This window comes from Bubalus bubalis, chromosome 16, assembly GCF_019923935.1.
Source record: "Bubalus bubalis isolate 160015118507 breed Murrah chromosome 16, NDDB_SH_1, whole genome shotgun sequence".
Lineage (NCBI taxonomy): Eukaryota > Metazoa > Chordata > Mammalia > Artiodactyla > Bovidae > Bubalus > Bubalus bubalis.
The window spans coordinates 49,003,807-49,022,188 of record NC_059172.1 but is presented as its reverse complement, the minus strand read 5'-3'; the positions used below and the strand labels follow the sequence as shown (position 1 = coordinate 49,022,188).

The 18,382-nt window shown below is 37.7% G+C and overlaps 1 protein-coding gene across 34 annotated transcripts in view; it reads left to right on the top strand.

Moving 5' to 3' along the window:
• The window catches only part of SOX6 (SRY-box transcription factor 6), a 716,878-nt gene that overhangs the window by 583,586 nt on the left and 114,910 nt on the right, over positions 1–18,382 (top strand). For 27 of the 34 annotated variants that reach the window (XM_045162970.1, XM_045162964.1, XM_045162959.1 and 24 more), the window contains one exon: positions 1,383–1,505. The exons of the other annotated variants lie outside the window; for them this stretch is intronic. In XM_045162970.1, coding sequence (XP_045018905.1) covers positions 1,383–1,505 — 123 coding nt within the window. The remainder of the gene's footprint in view (positions 1–1,382; positions 1,506–18,382) is intronic. 34 annotated transcript variants of the gene reach the window in all.

Here is an 18,382-nt window from a genome sequence, read left to right as displayed (position 1 = left end):
TTAAGCATAGCCTGGAAGGATTAACACCTTATGTACTTACCATACTGCAAATAGAAGAGAAAACTGTCAGTGTCAATATTTTTAAAGGAAAAAATGATGTCATGACTTAGTACTATATATTCTGTATCAGGTAAGTTAATGGTTTTACAGTTTTTTATGGCTAGTTGATATTGGGTATGGTAGCTTTGTCCTTATAACTTCTTCATCCATGTCTTCATTCACACCCAAATTAGCTTTTACATGCAAGTATCAACACAGACAACAACACTGGATATTTTACTTCTTGCAACTCATAGAATAGGGAGTTGTTATTACCAAAATATTTGAACTATTTGGTAAAATGTAAGCACGTTGTCCCTGAATATGTGTATCATCAGCCTCATCCTCATCCCAGGTCCAAAGACTGGGCATGGTGTCTGACCAAATTCTGGATTGGTGTTCTTTATAAAGCTAAAATTGGAGAGAAAGCACTTTGGAAGCTAATTTTAAAAAATCCCTTGCACCTTATCTTCTTCATAGTAAAATGGGAAGCAGAGGACTAAGGGATCTTTACACCCTTTTTGTGATGCTGTCTTAATGGGAAATTGATGTTAAATATGAGTGTATATTTTAACAAAAACAGAAAGAAAGTATCATTAAAATTAATGGTTAAGCAAGCGGTATTTGAGCATTTAGAAAATATTGGATGATAACTTGAATTTAAATGCATTGAACAAAGTTTTTTACTCTTATAATGTACTGTGATGATTTTTCAATTTTCTTGAATAATCTAGGAAATAGCAACCAACTGGGCATTTTTATTTCTTCTTTGCTATTCCTTATATGACTTGAATGTAAAAAATGTACAGATATTTTATGTGAAAAATGTAATTTTGAACATTCTCAGTTGAGTCTACAAATAAAGAATTTTTACAGTACTTTAAGCAGTTCTTGTCGGAAGCCTTATCCAGCAAGTCTTGAAGATGCCTAACATTATGGATCCATTATGGATGCCTAGCAGAGCTAGAGATTTTGCCTCATGAAAGCAGCAGCCCTATCTCTTCTAAGCCCTCACCTTCTCTACTACTAACAGGGAACTTATTGCAGCTGGAAAAAATACAAAAAGAAACCTAACTCACAGTCAGTCTAATCTATTTCTCCTTTTTCCATAGCTATGCTATTGAGTGTCCTCTTGAGTCAGAGGCAAAAATAAGAAACCAGTACCACTGTTTGATCCTATAATCAAGTTTCTGTGAAAGACAGTATCTGGGTCCTAAACCCTACTTTCTGTTCTTTGGTGTGGTCAGTACCCTGGATTTAGAAATATGTGTTCTGTTTCATGAGTTCTGACAGTATGTTTTGTCTTTTTTTTTTTTTTTTTTTCTGAATATGCTACTAAACAGAAAGGTCATGTCTCCCACCCACAAATTAACCCAAGGCTAAAGGGCCTAAGTGACCGTTTGGGCAGGAGTTTGGACACCTTTGAACATGGTGGTGGCCACTCTTACAACCACAAACAGATTGAGGTATGAATGCTTACATTGGTGCTTCATTGGGTGGGGGACTGGATTGTTCAGTCATATTCTAGGCTTTTTTAACAAGTGCCAAACACTCAAACACTAAAATATAATCTTTCCCCTTTTCTCATTCCTAAGGAGGCTCATTTTCACTCCTTTTCTTTCAGAGAAAAAGTCAAACCCCAAACCAATGCCTCTGAAGTAGATTGTTTATTGCTATATATTTAGGCAAATATTTATGTTATGAGTACTTTCAAAACCATCTTTATTTCCCTTACCCTTTTTTCTTTATGTATAGTGCTGCATAGTAGTTTAAAAAAAAAAAAAAAAACTTAAACATTAAAAAAAAAAACCCAAAAACTTCAGTTCACCGTGTAGCAACCCTGTAGAGTTGATAAAATATCATTCTGTTTTTATAGACAAAACAACGGAGGCTCAGAGAAGTCAGGTTATTTAACCAAGGCTACAAAATTTTCTTGGAGTCAGTTATTATCCAGGATTTCTAATTCTATCTATTTCAGGTTTTCTAATTTAGTTTTCTCTGACTGAATTTGAGGTTGGGTGTCTGGGCCTGACTGGTTGTTTTTTGCCCCATAAACTTATATAGTAGCTCTTTCATATTGAACTTCCAATAAAGCTCTTTGTTGTTTTTGTGGGATGTTCTTACTGCATGGGAGAAGATACCTCATACAGCCCTTTTAAAAAGCAAACCCCTTTCTACTATAGGGACCCCGTCCTCCTCTCTCCAATATCGTGCTTAATTCCTCTATTATATCATTGGAAAACCTCTTTAGGGCTATCAGATTCTAGAGGGTTGCTAGCTATCCCTCCTTAGAAGTGAGAAAGCTCAACTTCTCATTTCATTCTTTAGGACTATCAGATACTGGAGTGTTGCTAGCTATCCCTCCTTCTTAGAAGTGAAAAAACTCACAAGAAGAAAGAAGAGAACAAGATCAAAGGACACCTTGGAAGTAGCCTAAGGAAGAGTTTGAGTTCTGAGCTTGTCACTTGCCTTCTTCCTTTCCCTTTGATTATAAGAAGTATACAGCAGGTTCCACCCAGACATGACAAGGCATACTGTTAGAGTATCTACTACCTTCTATGCAGCCAAAAGGGATTTCTTTTCTAAGGCTTCCTTTTGGCTGTAGAGAAGGTGCCACATTTCTGGACATTCTGACATCTACTGTGCTTAGGATTGCTAAACGGAGAGATAACCAGACATTAGGAACAATTCTTTCAATTAACAAGGCTTACCTACTCAGGATAGCTAGTTTGTTCAAATTTTAAGTACTTGGAAGAATGTAAAAGCAGGTGACCTTGGCTCAGATTCAAAACTTCCTCTCCTCTTGACTTTTATTTTCTCTTGCGGTGTTGAGTTCTATTCCATCGGCCTTCCCTTAGCCAGTTTCTACCCAGTATCTCCTTCTAGTTTTTCACTTAAGTTGACATCTCTTCCCCTCACCATCACAGACCTCTGATGCTGTCAAATCTGGCTTCTCCTGGGTTTCTGGAAATCATGATGTCATATATGTGAGTGCCAGACTGTGTAGAGCTGTAGCAATGCTGATCTAGGAGCACGTGTCTGTCACTTCAATTAGGCTGAACACAGAGCCTGGGAAGGTGGAGGCCCTCAGCTTTGGAGGGTAAGCTTGGGTTGGTTGGAGAGTTTCCTGTTTTTGTTTTTTATTCTTGCTCTGTTCTCTTGCTTCCACTTTTTGCACTTTTCCTTGCATGTCAGGAAACCATTGCTGTTTGCTTGTATGGTACACTATTTAGAAAAGATGGATCTTATTTGAAAGGCAGATTTCTCAAACTTTCTTACTATGAGTGTAACAGGCTTATTGAGAGTCCCATGAGCAGCACAGAGGACATCCATATCTAAGTTGTTACAGACACTAACATTTTAAATCTTGACTAAAAGTAGAGAGAAAACTTAATAATATTTTGCTTTATTGATTTTAGTCTGCTTTCTTTTCTAGCTTGGGTTTTCTCCATTCCTTTAACAAGTTAAATGTCACAGCTCTGTCAACAATTATGATCACAATAAACTGGGGATACTAAGCATTACAATATGTTAATGAGTTTTACTTCTATTTAGAGATTCTTTGGAAGAAAAGCCGCAATGCATGTATACCACCACCACCTCCACACACACACTGCTCATTAAAGAGAAGTGGTCCTCTCTACCTGATATATACTTAATTTGTCCTTCAAAGGTTTTTCACTTCTAGCATTGTGAGCTGGGGTTATCTTTTAACAGTAGAGTCATACTATGGAAGCCTGAAATTTTGTTATCACCTGAGAAAAGTGACTGGGAGCTGACTGTGGCTCAGATCATGAACTCCTTATTGCCAAATTCAGACTTAAATTGAAGAAAGCAGGGAAAACCACTAGACCATTCAGGTATTACCTAAATCAAATCCCTTACAATTATATAGTGGAAGTGACAAGCAGATTCAATGGATTAGATCTGATTGACAGAGTGCCTGAAAAACTATGGATGGAGGTTTGTGACATTGTACAGCAGTGATCAAGACCATCCCCAAGAAAAAGAAATACAAAAAGGCAAAATGGTTGTCTGAGGAGGCCATACAAATAGCTGAGAAAAGAAGAGAAGCTAAAGGAATAGGAGAAAAGGAAAGATACCCATTTGAATGCAGAATTCCAAAGAATAGCAAGGAGAGATAAGAAAGCCTTCCTCAGTGATGAATGCAAAGAAATAGAGAAAAACAATAGAATGGGAAAGACTAGAGATCTCTTCAAGAAAATTAGAGATACCAAGGGAACATTTCATGCAAAGATGGATGCAATAAAGGACAGAAATGGTATGGACCTAACAGAAGCAGAAGATATTAAGAAGAGGTGGCAAGAATACACAGAATATACAAAAAAGATTTTTGTGACCCAGATAACCACGATGGTGTGATCATTCACCTAGAGCCAGACATCCTAGAATGTGAAGTGAAGTGGGCCTTAGGAAGCATCACTACAAACAAAGCTAGTGGAGATGATGGAATTCCAGCTGAGCTATTTCAAATCCTAAAAGATGATGCTGTGAAAGTGTTGCACTCAGTATGCCAGCAAATTAGGAAAACTCAGCAGTGGCCACAGGATGGGAAAAGGTCAGTTTTCATTCCAATCCCAAAGAAAGGCAATGCCAAAGGATGCTCAAACTACTGCATAATTGCAGCCATCTCACACGCTAGCAAAGTAATGCTCAAAATTCTCCAAGTCAGGCTTCAACAGTATGTGAACCATGAACTTCAGGTTGTTCAAGCTGAATTTCTAAAGGCAGAGGAACCAGAGATCAAATTGCCAACATCCGCTGGATCATTGAAAAAGCAAGAGAGTTCCAGAAAAATATCTACTTCTGTTTTATTGACTACACCAAAGACTTTGTCTGTGTGGATCACAACAAACTGTGGAAAATTCTTAAAGAGATGGGAATAATAGATCACCTGACCTGCCTCCTGAGAAATCTGTATGCAGGTCAAGAAGCAACAGTTAGGACCAGACATGGAACAACAGACTGGTTCCAAATTGGGAAAGGAGTACGTCAAGGCTGTATATTGTCACCCTGCTTATTTAGCTTATATGCAGAGTACATCATGCAAAATGCTGGGCTGGATGAATCACAGGCTGGAATCAAGATTGCCAGTGCAGGTAGACCTGGGTTCAAATAACCTCAGATATGCAGATGACACCACCCTTAAGGCAGAAAGCTAAGAACTAAAGAGTCTCTTGATGAAAGTGAAAGAGGAGAGTGAAAGAGCTGACTTAAAACTCAACATTCAGAAAACTAAGATCATGGCAAATAGATGGGGAAACAATGGAAACAGTGAGAGACTATTTTGGGGGGGGCTCCAAAATCACTGCAGATGGTGACTGCAGCCATGAAATTAAAAGACGCTTGCTCCTTGGAAGAAAAGCTATGACCAACCTGCTGCTGCTGCCAAGTCGCTTCAGTCGTGTCCGACTCTGTGCGACCCCATAGGCGGAAGCCCACCAGGCTCCCCCATCCCTGGGATTCTCCAGGCAAGAATACTGGAGTGGGTTGCCATTTCCTTCTCCAATGCGTGAAAGTGAAAAGTGAAAGTGAAGTCGCTTAGTCGTGTCTGACTCTTAGCGACCCCATGGACAGCAGCCTACCAGGCTCCTCCAGCCATGGGATTTTCCAGGCAAGAGTACTGGAGTGGGGTGCCATTGCCTTCTCCAACCTAGACAGCATATTAAAAAGCAGAAACATTACTTTACCAACAAAGGTCCATCTAGTCAAAGCTATGGTTTTTCCCGTAGTCATGTATGAATGTGAGAGTTGGACTATAAAGAAAGCTGAATGCCGAATAATTGATGCTTTTGAACTGTGTTGGAGAAGACTCTTAAGAGTCCCTTGGACTGCAAGGAGATCCAACCAGTTAATCCTAAAGGAAATTAGTCCTGAATATTCATTGGAAGGGCTGATGCTGAAGCTGAAACTCCAATGCTTTGCCCACCTGATGCGAAGAACTGACTTATTGGAAAAGTCCCTGATGCTGGGAAAGATTGAGGGTGGGAGGAGAAGGGGATGACAGAGGAGGAGATGGTTGGACGACATCACCGACTCAATGGACATGAGTTTGAGCAGGCTCTGGGAGTTGGTGATGGACAGGGAAGCCTGGCCTGCTGCAGTCCATGGGGTCACAGAGTCAGACACGACTGAGTGGCTAAACTGAGAGAAAAGATATTTGGAAGGATCCTTCTTACATTGGCATATTCCAATACTTTCTTTAAAATAAGAAAGACACAGGAAAGTTGTTTTTTTTTTTTTTTTTTTTTTACTCCATGCTGATCTAAGGCTGGTTTGCTGGTTTTCTCTGCCTCAGGGGCACAATATTAGGAGAGAGAAGAATGCTATTTTTAGTTGAACAGTTCAGCAGATGGAGTCATGAATGCTCATATATCTGAAGGTTGAGGGGCTTGAACCATTAATTTTGATAATGTATTTAACCCTGGGAACAATCAGAAACTGTAACTCTAAGGTTACAGTGCTTTTGACCTTTAGAGAACAGAGGGCACTTGCTACAGTAAACAATATATTATATTGCTACTTATTCTGAGTCTGTACTGGTATAAATTTCAGGACCAGTTGCCATTTGCTTTCCTCAGCTATGTTAGCATTGGTCCTTCAAGTAAGTCAAAAGGTAGTGGGGAGGGGGAGGGGGGGAAACCAGTATGATGAGGCAGTCATGTAAATACGGCCTTTAAATAGCTAAGATGTTAGATTATTTCTGAAGAAACATTGTCTCAGAAATAAGCTGAGAAGGACTCTTTTTTTGATGAAAAAGTGATTTTAGTGTATTGATTCATTTTTTGTGGTTACTTTCAATATGATAGATACCTAAGGTAATTTTGTTTTGTTTTTTAATTAGACATAATGTTGCCTCATAGTTGTAGTTTATATTAAATATAATTTAGTGCCATATCATGCAAAGTGGTACACCTTCTCATACCTTCTTATTAAATGGTGCATGCTTCTCTTTAGTAAATACAGCAGTTAAATATCACACAGTTTAAGAATTTCTAATTAAAATATCTCCACATGTCAGCATATTGGTAATGTATTATTTTAATCCATTTATTTTGTTTATGAAACAGTGACATATGTTTAGATTGTGAAATATATGAGCCTTAAAAATCACTTTATTGAAGAAAATTAATTCCTACAATACTGTCTCAGTAATGTGTTCACTCACCCAGGCAGTCACTGGCGGCACTGCCAGTCTTAATGTAGGGTAGACACACTTACCAGTTTTATCTGCAGAACAGTCTTGGAAAGAAGCAATAACAGTTCTTTTTCTTAGTTCCAAATGATGCGGTTTTCTTCCTCTACTTTTTAAAAAAATTCATTAATTCAAACCTGTCTCCCCAAAACACTTTCTGTTGCTTTAAAAACAAAACTAAACAAAACAAAGAAGAATGGGACTGAGTTATGTATAAGGGATTCTGAGAGACCAATCAAAATTAAAAACAAGCTAGTTACCTTTTCAAAGTTAGACATAGTAATTTGTTTGTCAGCAGGGAGACGTTTGGGTCAGCCCTGAAATAAAGTGACTGTCAGCAGTTATTCCTACAAGACAAGTAATTTCACTCAATGTATTACTGACAGATTGCTCACTTCTCTGAATCACCAGAGAAAACAAACTTAATATTGTTACAGGCAGAGTTTCTGTCTTCATTAGCTTCAGAGAATGATTTCTATCTAACATTCAAAGCCTACCAAGCTTTAGTTGGAACATATTTTAACCAGCAAGTTCTTATAATGATAGTATGTATGGGTGGTAGCCTGAATGAAAGGAAGTAAATATGAAAATTTTAAAAATCAATATAAATATATTTTCACTTTTATTTGATGGGCATTATGTGTAGTTCTGGAAATATTTGAGGAAAGCAGTATAATTAGAGCCTTGAAACACTAGAAAAACCCATCAACCATAAGTTATTCTTAAATGAAACTATTAAAGTCTTGCAAAGTTTGCAAAGATAGAGGAGAACAATTGAATTTTTGCAAAAGTGAATAGAAACACATATTTTATTTAAATGATATTGTCAATTTTCATGCTGCAAATGGAAAGTGAAGAAGTGCCTATCAACATTGAGAATGTTCCATTTCTATTTTAGTTCCAGCTTGAATCTTTATGATATTATATTTAGATGCTCTTCTCTGGCTCATACCCTGCCTTCTTGTTTGAAATCATAAACATGCCTCAGTTCTGTGGAGGAATGAGAGAGTGAGAGAGCTGGACTGGGTGGGCTTTGGAGGTTGTGATTTCTAATAGAGAGATGAATAAAGAGTTGATTAGAGTGACCTATTACTAGCTACCTGATGGAAAAAAAGTAATGCACTGATTCAAAGCTTGTTCTGAGGACACCAACCAGGGAGTTGTGCTTTGAGGAGAAATGCTTGCTTTTCTCATAATCAGCCTTCTCTCACCCACTTTGACTTTAAAAGCATGATGGAATCTGGAAGGACCATTATAGCTGTGATTAGATGAGATATGGACTAATAGAATAAACTCCATTTTGGAAGCAGAATCTTGAATGAGAGTTTCTGCTATTACTTTCTATGTTGTCCTGTACTGTTCTCAAATTGCCTTCTTTTTTCAGTTTGTTCTGTGTAAAAAAGGGATAATATTTTTTTCTCCGGGTTACTGTGAATAGTAAATGGATTAACAAGGCGTGTATAAATTTCCACAAAAAATCATTATCAAGATAGGAAAAAAACTTTCCAACATCCCAAATAAGCAGTCAGTTCTACTCTAGCTTTGCTGCCTAAGTGTTTCTGATGGGTGGCTCTGATCTACCAGAATGTGTCACTGAATTCAGGGATTTTTGTTTCTTCTGTTTACTATTGAATCCTCAGTGTTGCCTGTGACCATAGTTGGTAAAATGATTGAATTAGTGAATTTCCTTTTTGGTGGTCATCTGCAACTCAATCTTTGGATTTTTTTTTTTTTTTTTTTGCAGGGGAGAGAGGGTATGTTCAGCCAAGTGCTCTGTTTTTAGAGGCATATTCTCATATAAACAACTTTTCATTTCTAGGTAGGTTTCTTACAAATAATGGCAGGTGTTAAGTGAGTCTTGGTGAAGGTTAAAAAGATATAGGTAGATCAGAGAAATATGAAGACATTTCCTAGTGTTTGGAAATATGACTTGTCATTGTATTCAAGAATAAGATTATACCTACCCACAAATTAAAACATGGGTAAACTGGATTTTCTCTTAGAAATTTGATTTTCAGTTGATTTTAAAATAATATCTAAAAGTTGAGAGCATGGCTCATCTCACTAAGCTCTGTTAATTACTGTGTTTTAAGTCATTTAATTGATGGGATATTTGGCTGTACTCACAGAGATAGTTTAGTAGGAGCCCAGGACCCTGGAATTACAAAACCTATTCAGTTCTCTATCTTTCTTAGTGTAGCATTTCCACCAACATTCATTTAGCTCCAGCCTTACTAATTAATCCACACAACAAGGAACTCCCAGTATGTGAATACTTGTATTTAAATAGACTGCTTGTAACATGCAGTGGTTTCTAAAATAGTGACAGGTATTTCTATTCCCGTATTTACCAAACTGGAGTTTTGAAGTATTGTTTGGTTGGCATCATGTATCTGTATGTTTATGAGTTATAATGAGCTACCTTGGAATTAAAAGAGATGATGTGACTAAGAACATAGGGGAAGGTTTGAAAGCAAAGTATTTTAGTATTTTAAAAAATGCTTCACTCCAGTTTCCAACCATAGAATAAGTCAGGATATGAAACATTTATGAAATTTAAATCAGAAAAAGATATGGTGGGTAACAGAACAGACTGAGCAGAATGGAAACATTTTTAAACCACTTTATTCAAGCATGATTGACACAAAAAGCTGAACATATTTAATATATACAACTGGATGAGTTTGGAGATAAGTATATATCCATGACACCCCACTCCAGTATGCTTGCCTGGAAAATCCCATGGATGGAGGAGCCTGGTGGGCTGCAGTCCATGGGCCGCAGTCCATGGGGTCACTAAGAGTCGGACAAGACTCAGCGACTTCACTTTCACTTTTCACTTTCCTGCACTGGAGTAGGCAATGGCAACCCACTCCAGTGTTCTTGCCTGGAGAATCCCAGGGACCGAGGAGCCTCGTGGGCTGCCGTCTATGGGGTCGCACAGAATCGGACACGACTGAAGCGACTTAGCAGCAGCAATAGCAGCAGCATATATCCATGAATACGTAACACAATCTATGCCATAAATATATCCATTTATTTCCAAAAGTTTCCTCCCACCATTATTATTATATGATAAGAACATTATTAGATAAGTGATAAGAGCATTTAACATAAGATCTACCCTCTTAGCAAGTTTTCAAGTGTACAATACAGTATTATTAACTGTGGGCTTCAAGTTATACAGTAGATATCTAGGACTTATTTATTTTGCATAACTGAAACTTTGTGCTCTTTGACTAATACTTCCTATTTCCCCTATCTCATCCCCTGGCAATCACTATTCTACTCTCTGATTCTATGAATTTGACTGTTTTAGATTCCTCATATAATTGGCATCACATAGTAATTGTTTTCTGTGTCTGAGTTATTTAAATTAGCATGTCTTCCAAGTTTATCCATATTGTTGCAAGTGGCAGGCTGTCTTCCTCCTTATTAAAGGCTAAATAGTATTACATTGTATGTACATATTACATTTTCTTTATCCATTTGTCCATCAGTAGACATTTAGGTTGCTTTCATGCCTTCGCTATTGTGAATAACGCTGCAACGAACATGAGAAGGCAAATACCTCTTTAAACTCATGATTTCAATTCCTTTAGAGATATATCTAAAAGTTTCAGAACTTTTTTACATTTAAGACTTACTTTTCAAGGTTTTTTTTTATGGTTTAAGGTAAAAGTTCAATTTCATTATTTTGCTCATGGATATTCAGTTTTCCCAATGCCATTTGCTGAAGAGACTATCCTTTCCCCATTGGGTATTCTTGTTACCATTGTGGAAAATCATTTGACTGTAATTTGTGCAGGCTTGTCTCTGGGCTCTTTATTCTGCTCCATTGGTCTATATATCCACTGTATGCCAGTATCATTTTTTTTATTATACCCTTGAGATATATTTTGAAATTAGGAGCTTTGTTCTTGTTCAAGTTTGCTTTGGATATTTGGGGTCTTTTGTGGATGTGCGTGATTTTAGAATTTTTTTTCTTTCTGTGAACAATTTGATTGAGACTTTGTTAGGAATTGCATTGCATCTATAGATAACTTTGAATAATGTGGACATTTTAGCAATTTTAGTTTTTCTAATGCAAAAGTATTTTTAAGTGATATTTTAATGAAAAGGAATTGAGAAGCTACATATAGTTGGACTGATTCCCATCATAGACGTGCCCCAGTGGAGGAATAAAACTTCTGATCAATATATCTAGTGCATATTCACTACCGTCTTGCCAATTCTTCCTTTCTGTTTTACTTGTAGAAATGTTCATATTCTACAGGTACATATGTTTGTGCAAATGCATATCAAATGAAAATTCAAGGAATATTTATAGTGATTTAAAGTCTCTCCTTACTGACTTGAAACCATCTTGCTTTAATTTGACTGTTCTAGATTATTAGGGTTAGGTTAATAATCACAGTTTAGATCTTCCAAGCGCAAATGACACTATTAATGGATTCTTTTCTCAATTAAGAATAAACAAGCAAGCACTCAACACCTACTATGTACTAAATATCCACTGTGCCAGTTGCTGTATGGATAAAAAGTCATATACTTTCTTCTTTCTTTCCTCTCATAATTGGTGACATCAGTACAGCCATCATGAGTCACACTGAGAAGAATTAATGTAACATTACTTTTTCTAGCTTTATAAATACCAATTCTTTTATATATATAGTCATTTAATCCTGGTTTGGCTAAGTACTTGCATTGCTTTTTAATAGACAAAAATGGAGGAAAAATAGAGCCAAATTTATTTCCCCAGGCCTCTACCCTCTTGGTCATTTGGTGAAGCAAAACTTTAAATGAAAAAATCTTAATTTCCAGTACACTGAGTTCATTTCTTACTGTGTGTTCCTCTTATAGCACCCTCTATAATACCTATAAACAACCCTTGATGTCATAATACAAATTAACCTAGACTATGACCTTGGTACTTTATCAGGAATTTTCCTAATGCTGTTTAGTCTGGAGTAGAATGAACTAAAAATAATAGATGATAGATATGTATACAGATTTTATTGCTTAAAATATATACTTGTGTTGAATATCTCAACCCTCCAAAGTACAAACATACAGTGCTCATTTGAAGCCAGTTTGAAATAGTTGCTTTTAATCTAGAAAATCAATTTGGGGGATATTTATCAGGTTTTCACTAGTCCACTTATTCACTTAAATTAAATAACTAGTGAAGTATTATCACATCTTTTCTTTTAAAATCCTTATTACTTGAAATTACACCTGTTAGCTTTGAATGACTGACAGTGACATAAATCTTATTGTCTCTTGGAATTGTATCAAAATATTTTTTTAAAAAGGAAGCTTATAAATGATTGTGCTCAGGAAATTTGAAAAAGTTTGTGTGAAAATTAAAACAACAAATGTACTTGTCCCGTTATTTAACAATATTTATTTAGTGGCTATAACATGCCAGGTACTATTCTAGACCAGAGGTCCTCAACTGGAGGCTATGTTGCCCCCTAGAGTTCAGTTGATAATATCTGGAGACATTTTTGATTGTTATAACTTGGGATGGGTGTGGAGATGCTATTGGCATCTAGTGGGTAGACGCCAGGGATGCTGCTGAATACTTGACAGTACACAGGTCAGCACCCTCAACAAAGAAATATCCAGTCCAAACTATCAGTAGTGCTGAGGCTGAGAAAACTTATGTAAAACGAAGTCCTTGTCTGATGTAGTTTACATGCTAGTTGGGGAAAGAGAGAATAGGGGAAGAATATTTAATAAAGAGTTGGGATGCTGGGCTGGATGAAGCACAAGCTGGAATCAAGATTGCTGGGAGAAACATCAGTAACCTCAGATATGCAAATAACACCACCCTTATGGAAGAAAGCGAAGAACTAAAGAGTCTCTTGATGAAAATGAAAAAGGAGAGTGAAAAGTTGGCTTAACATTCAGAAAACTAAGATCATGGCATCCAGACCCATTACTCATAGCAAAGAGATGGGGAAACAATGTAAAAAGTGACAGACTTTATTTTCTTGGGCTCCAAAATCACCGCAGATGGTGACTACAGCCATGAAATTAAAAGATACTTGCTCCTTAGAAGAAAAGCTATGACCCACCTAGACAGCATATTAAAAAGCAGAGACATTACTTTGCCAACAAAGGTCCATTTAGTCAAAGCTATGGTTTTTCCAGTAGTCATGTATGAATGTGAGAGTTGGACTATAAAGAAAGCTGAATGCCGAAGAATTAATGCTTTTGAACTGTGGTATTGGAGAAGACTCTTGAGAGTCCCTTGGACTGCAAGGAGATCAGTGAGTCAATCCTATAGGAAATTAGTCCTGAATATTCATTGGAAGAACTGATGCTAAAGCTGAAACTCCAATACTTTGGCTACCTGATGTGAAGAACTGACTCATTGGAGAAGTCCCTGATGCTGGGAAAGATTGAGGGTGGGAGGAGAAGGGGACTACAGAGGATGAGATGGTTGGATGGCATCACCAATCAATGGACATGAGTTTGTGTAGGCTCTGGGAGTTGGTGATGGACAGGGAAGCCTGGCCTGCTGCAGTCCATGGGGTCGCAAAGAGTCAGACACGACTGAGTGACTGAACAGAACTGAACTGGGATTGCAAATCTTACTCATCTTAACAGAAATATCCCACCTACCTGTCTACCTATCCACCTGGACATATATGGGCAGATTTAAAAGATTGAGACCAATATGATTGGTCTTAGTTCTTTACTTCACTTGGATCTTCAGAACTAAGACTTTTACTCTAATCAGTCACTTCTGCCTAGAGCAGTCACAATTCTCAACCTTATTTTTTCAGTTGTTTAAGCACACCATATACTCTGGTTTTTGGTAAAGGAATATTATTTCTGACTATAATAGTATATAAATCTGTCTTTCAGAATGAAGTAAATATGAAATTTGGTGAGGACATGGGAGCTGTTCATTAGTTTTTATAGGATGCTATTTGTTGAGGTCCCACAGGATGAGTGGGATCACTCTTGGCAGAGAACCTGTATTTGATGTGTGGATTGGATATTATAAAGGAGCCTAACTTTGTAAAAACAAAACTAGACAAAACAGACTCAAGAATAGTATGAATATTATATATATATATGTATACATGTATACATATATGTACAGTTATACATAATACATAGTATTGAATAAGCAATTTATATTTAGACTTTATAATAAATTATACTTTTATATTACCCCATATTTTAGAAGAAAAAAAAGTGAGGGTAAGATGGGTTAAGTGACTTGGACCAGATTACTTACCTGTTAAACAAAATAGGGCTATAATGCATTGTTTAAGTGCATTTTAGAATTTATTTCCTGACCAGGATTCTTTGCTTAAAACTCTGCTGTATGTAGGTATACAGGAAGCACAGTCATTTAGAAGTTTTCCTGCACAACTTATTCTCCTCTTATTATATCTAAGTGAATTAAGAGTAATGTAATTAAATTATAAAAGGAAAAATTTCAAAGCCAACATCACATTTTTGGGATCTCAAAGAGTTCAGGTATTTTCCAAATTTGTAGTTAACTGTCCAGAAGAAATTTCAAGCCTACTAGAATTAACAAAAATAGCTATCATGAAATATATCTTATTCCATAGCTTTCTTTGGAGGAAAATACTTATGTTTTTTGCTGAATGCTGAGTTCTTTTCTTTTGAGAGTTTCTAGGCCTGTCTTATAATTTCAAAGTTTTGATGAGTCTCCCGGAGTAGCTGGGGAGTGTGTCCTTGCCCATCCCTCTCCTGTGCTGCTCTCTGAGCGTGTTCAGCAGGTTGCATGCCAGCAGATGAAGCAGATGTTTGACCATACTGGAATGGAGCGCCTGCTGCATCAGGAGCTGGGGATTCCTCTTGACATCTGGACGTTGTTGGGTCGGGATGCCAGCCTCAGGCCAGGAGGCTGCGGGAGCTGTGGGGCAGAGAGCACAGAGTCTTTGCTGCTCTTTAAGCGATTAGTGCACTGAAGCAGCAATAATGTTGAATTATCGCTTGGCTGCTTTCTTCTCAGGAATCTTGGGACAATAGAAGAGTCAAGAAGGAGCATTTACAGTAAAGTCATGTTCAGAGAGACAAGACTAATTATAGAGTATTAAAGAGCTTTATTTTAAAATGATGTAATTTACAAATAGCCTTGGACAGTGTATGCAACTTTTTTAGAACCATCAACCCTGTAGTTTTAAAGAGACTTTTCTAATTTCTAATGGCTAGTATAAAACCATTCTTTCAGCAATTTTCTAGTTTTAGTAAGTCAGGCCAAGTTGTGCCACTGAAGATACAGCATCGGCTAAAAAGAGAAAGTATACTAATGCCTTTAGCTGCTGGGGAAAAGTTCTCTGGCTTGAGGGGAAGAGAGACTTCAGGTTAGAGATTGACTGAATTATGCACTGGCTTTTCCAGTTTCACTTTATCACACTGAAAACTGGTCTGCATTTGCTACCCAGAGCTGAAACCATCTGTTACACCGATTTCCTTTATGATATGTGTTATTTAAGCACAATGGATGTGGAAATGGGTAGTTTAAACTGTATTTTGCGATGAACAGTTGTCACATTATGTTGCTTTTCCTCTTATAATTTTTCATTAGTGAGACCTCTGTGCTCAAAGAAGCCTTCTTATAAACAGATTATGGCCATTTGTGTTCACAGTAATATATTGGAGAAGAATGCTATGTTGCTCTCACTTAACCTCTCGTATTCTAAGGGGGTTATATTTAATTAACACTGGTGAGAGGCTGACCTGAGAGGCTGTAGAAAGTGATTGAACTGCATTTTCCAAGCTCTGCTCTAGTCAGCTGGGAAAGAAAAAAAAAATTAGAAAGTACTATTTTCTGAAATTCCTTCTAACTAAGCTATATTTCAACGGGCCATTTAATGCTCAAATGGACAAAGGTATTACTTCAGTCATTGAATTGTATCAAGCTCCTTCTCAGAGGTCCAGTTTAAACACTCTATAGGAAAAGTGGTTTAGCATCACATTCTCAATGGATTATTGCTTGATCTGCTTAAAAATAAAAAAGCGAATCATTTTTTTTTAAAAAGAAAGAGAAACAGTCACTGTCACTAAATGGAGTGGAGCATGTGCCCCAACTAGTCCTCAGTGCACTGAGATTGCCCTTCAGAGTTTAGGGGATCCTTAAACCACATAGAAAAAGATACACCTCTATAAAGCGCTCACCTGCTCAGAACACCTTCCTCACATCCTAGGAAGTGTTTGTTCCAGGGCCCGAGGGATAGTCCCTGAATAATGAATGCATAGCTGTATCATTGGCTTAGACATAGTACAGCAGAGTGAGAGCAAGAATGAGGAGTTTTCTGAGAAAGTAGAGGCCTAGATCTGACCAGCTTGGGCTGAAATCCTCCACTTTCCCGTACTTTTCCATCCATTTATCAATGGTTTTAATAAAGAGGCATTGCTGATTTGCAGAATAAAGTAGTCATATATAATTCATCTATATCCAGCCATATTATTCCTGATTTTAGATCCACCTCTGCCACATTTCCTGACTATGAAACTCTTAACACCACATACCATTATACCTCACTGTGAAAAAGGAAAATGACATATGTCATCAGGTGGTGACATGCCACTGTGTGTTTGAACAGCATGCTCACTCTTTATTTAGTAGCTGGCTTGTTCTGTGACATCCTGTCTATACAGTAGTAAATGGCTTGGAGGTTTCAAAAAATCAGGTCCATAAGACCTCTTCAGTTAAAAGAATGATGTGAACATGAGCTAATGTCCTCTGAAACTCAGTCTCCTCAGCTATGAAATGGGGATAATGATACCTCCCATATCGCAAGGATTAAATGAAGTAACACAAGTCAATCAGCTAGGACAATGTCTACTACATGGAAAATACTCAATAAACACCGTTTCTCTCCACATCCTTATACTTGTATCTCTCTTATTAATTCATTAATTCAACATATTTTTAAAGCATGTACTGTGTACTTTAGGTACTCTATTAGGCAAACAAGCTAAACAAGTTCCTGCCTTCTTATAACCTAGGGATGAAAGCAATTAAATGAGCAACACTTAAAAGTGATACAAACAGGTAAGATATAGCTGATCATTTGGTATGTGTGTATACAAATATACTCATTTATTGGTTGAGCAAGCTGGTTGTGTATAGATTCTTTGAAATATTTTTGTCCTAATGCCTATGCCTGATGAGCACACCAGATTTCAAAAAGCACGAGGCATGGTGCAGTGCTCTTTTAGCAAGAAACCAATTAAGGTGGTGTTCTTGCCTGGAGAATCCCAGGGATGGGGGAGCCTGGTGGGCTGCTGTCTGTGGGTTCGCACAGAGTCGGACACGACTGAAGTGACTTAGCAGCAGAAAGAAGCAATTAAGGTATTTTAAACTGGACTTGCCACTATTTGGAAAAAGTGCCACAATATTGAAAGAAAAGCCTTCACAAGTAGACAAAGAGATTAAAAAATGGCATAATTTTCAGAGCTAGAAAGGCCTTCAGAGGCCTTGAAGACCAGATCCCAACTCTACTACTGGTTCTATGAGCTTGAGCAAATCCATCTTTCTATACCCAGATTCTGGGCTTCCCCAGTGGCTCAGGCAGTGAAGAGTCTGCCTGCAATGCAGGAGACCCGGGTTCAATCCCTGGGTCAGGAAGATCCCCTGGAGAAGGAAATGGCAACCCTGACACCAGTATTGTTGCCTGGAAAAATCCCATGGATGGAGAAGCCTGGCGAGCTACAGTCCATGGGGTTACAAAGACTCAGACATGACTGAGTGACTAACACTTTCATACCAGATTCTATTAAGTGGATTAGGAATGATATCTATACTCCTTGGGCAGTTGTGAGAAATAAATAAGAACATGTTTGTCAAAAATGCTTCACACACTGTCAAGTGGTCTTCCCTGGTGGCTCAGTGGTAAAGAATCCATCTGCCAGTGCAGGAGATGTAGGTTTGCTCCCAGGGTCAGGAAGATCCCCTGGAGAAGGAAATGGCAACCCAACCCAGTATTCTTGCCTGGGAAAATCCCATGGACAGAGGAGCCTGGAGGGCTACAGTTCTTAGGGTCACAGAAGAGTTGGACATGACCTAGCAACTGAACGACAGCACACTGTCTAGTATCATGTGAATCTTTTGGTTTTTGCAGAGACTGA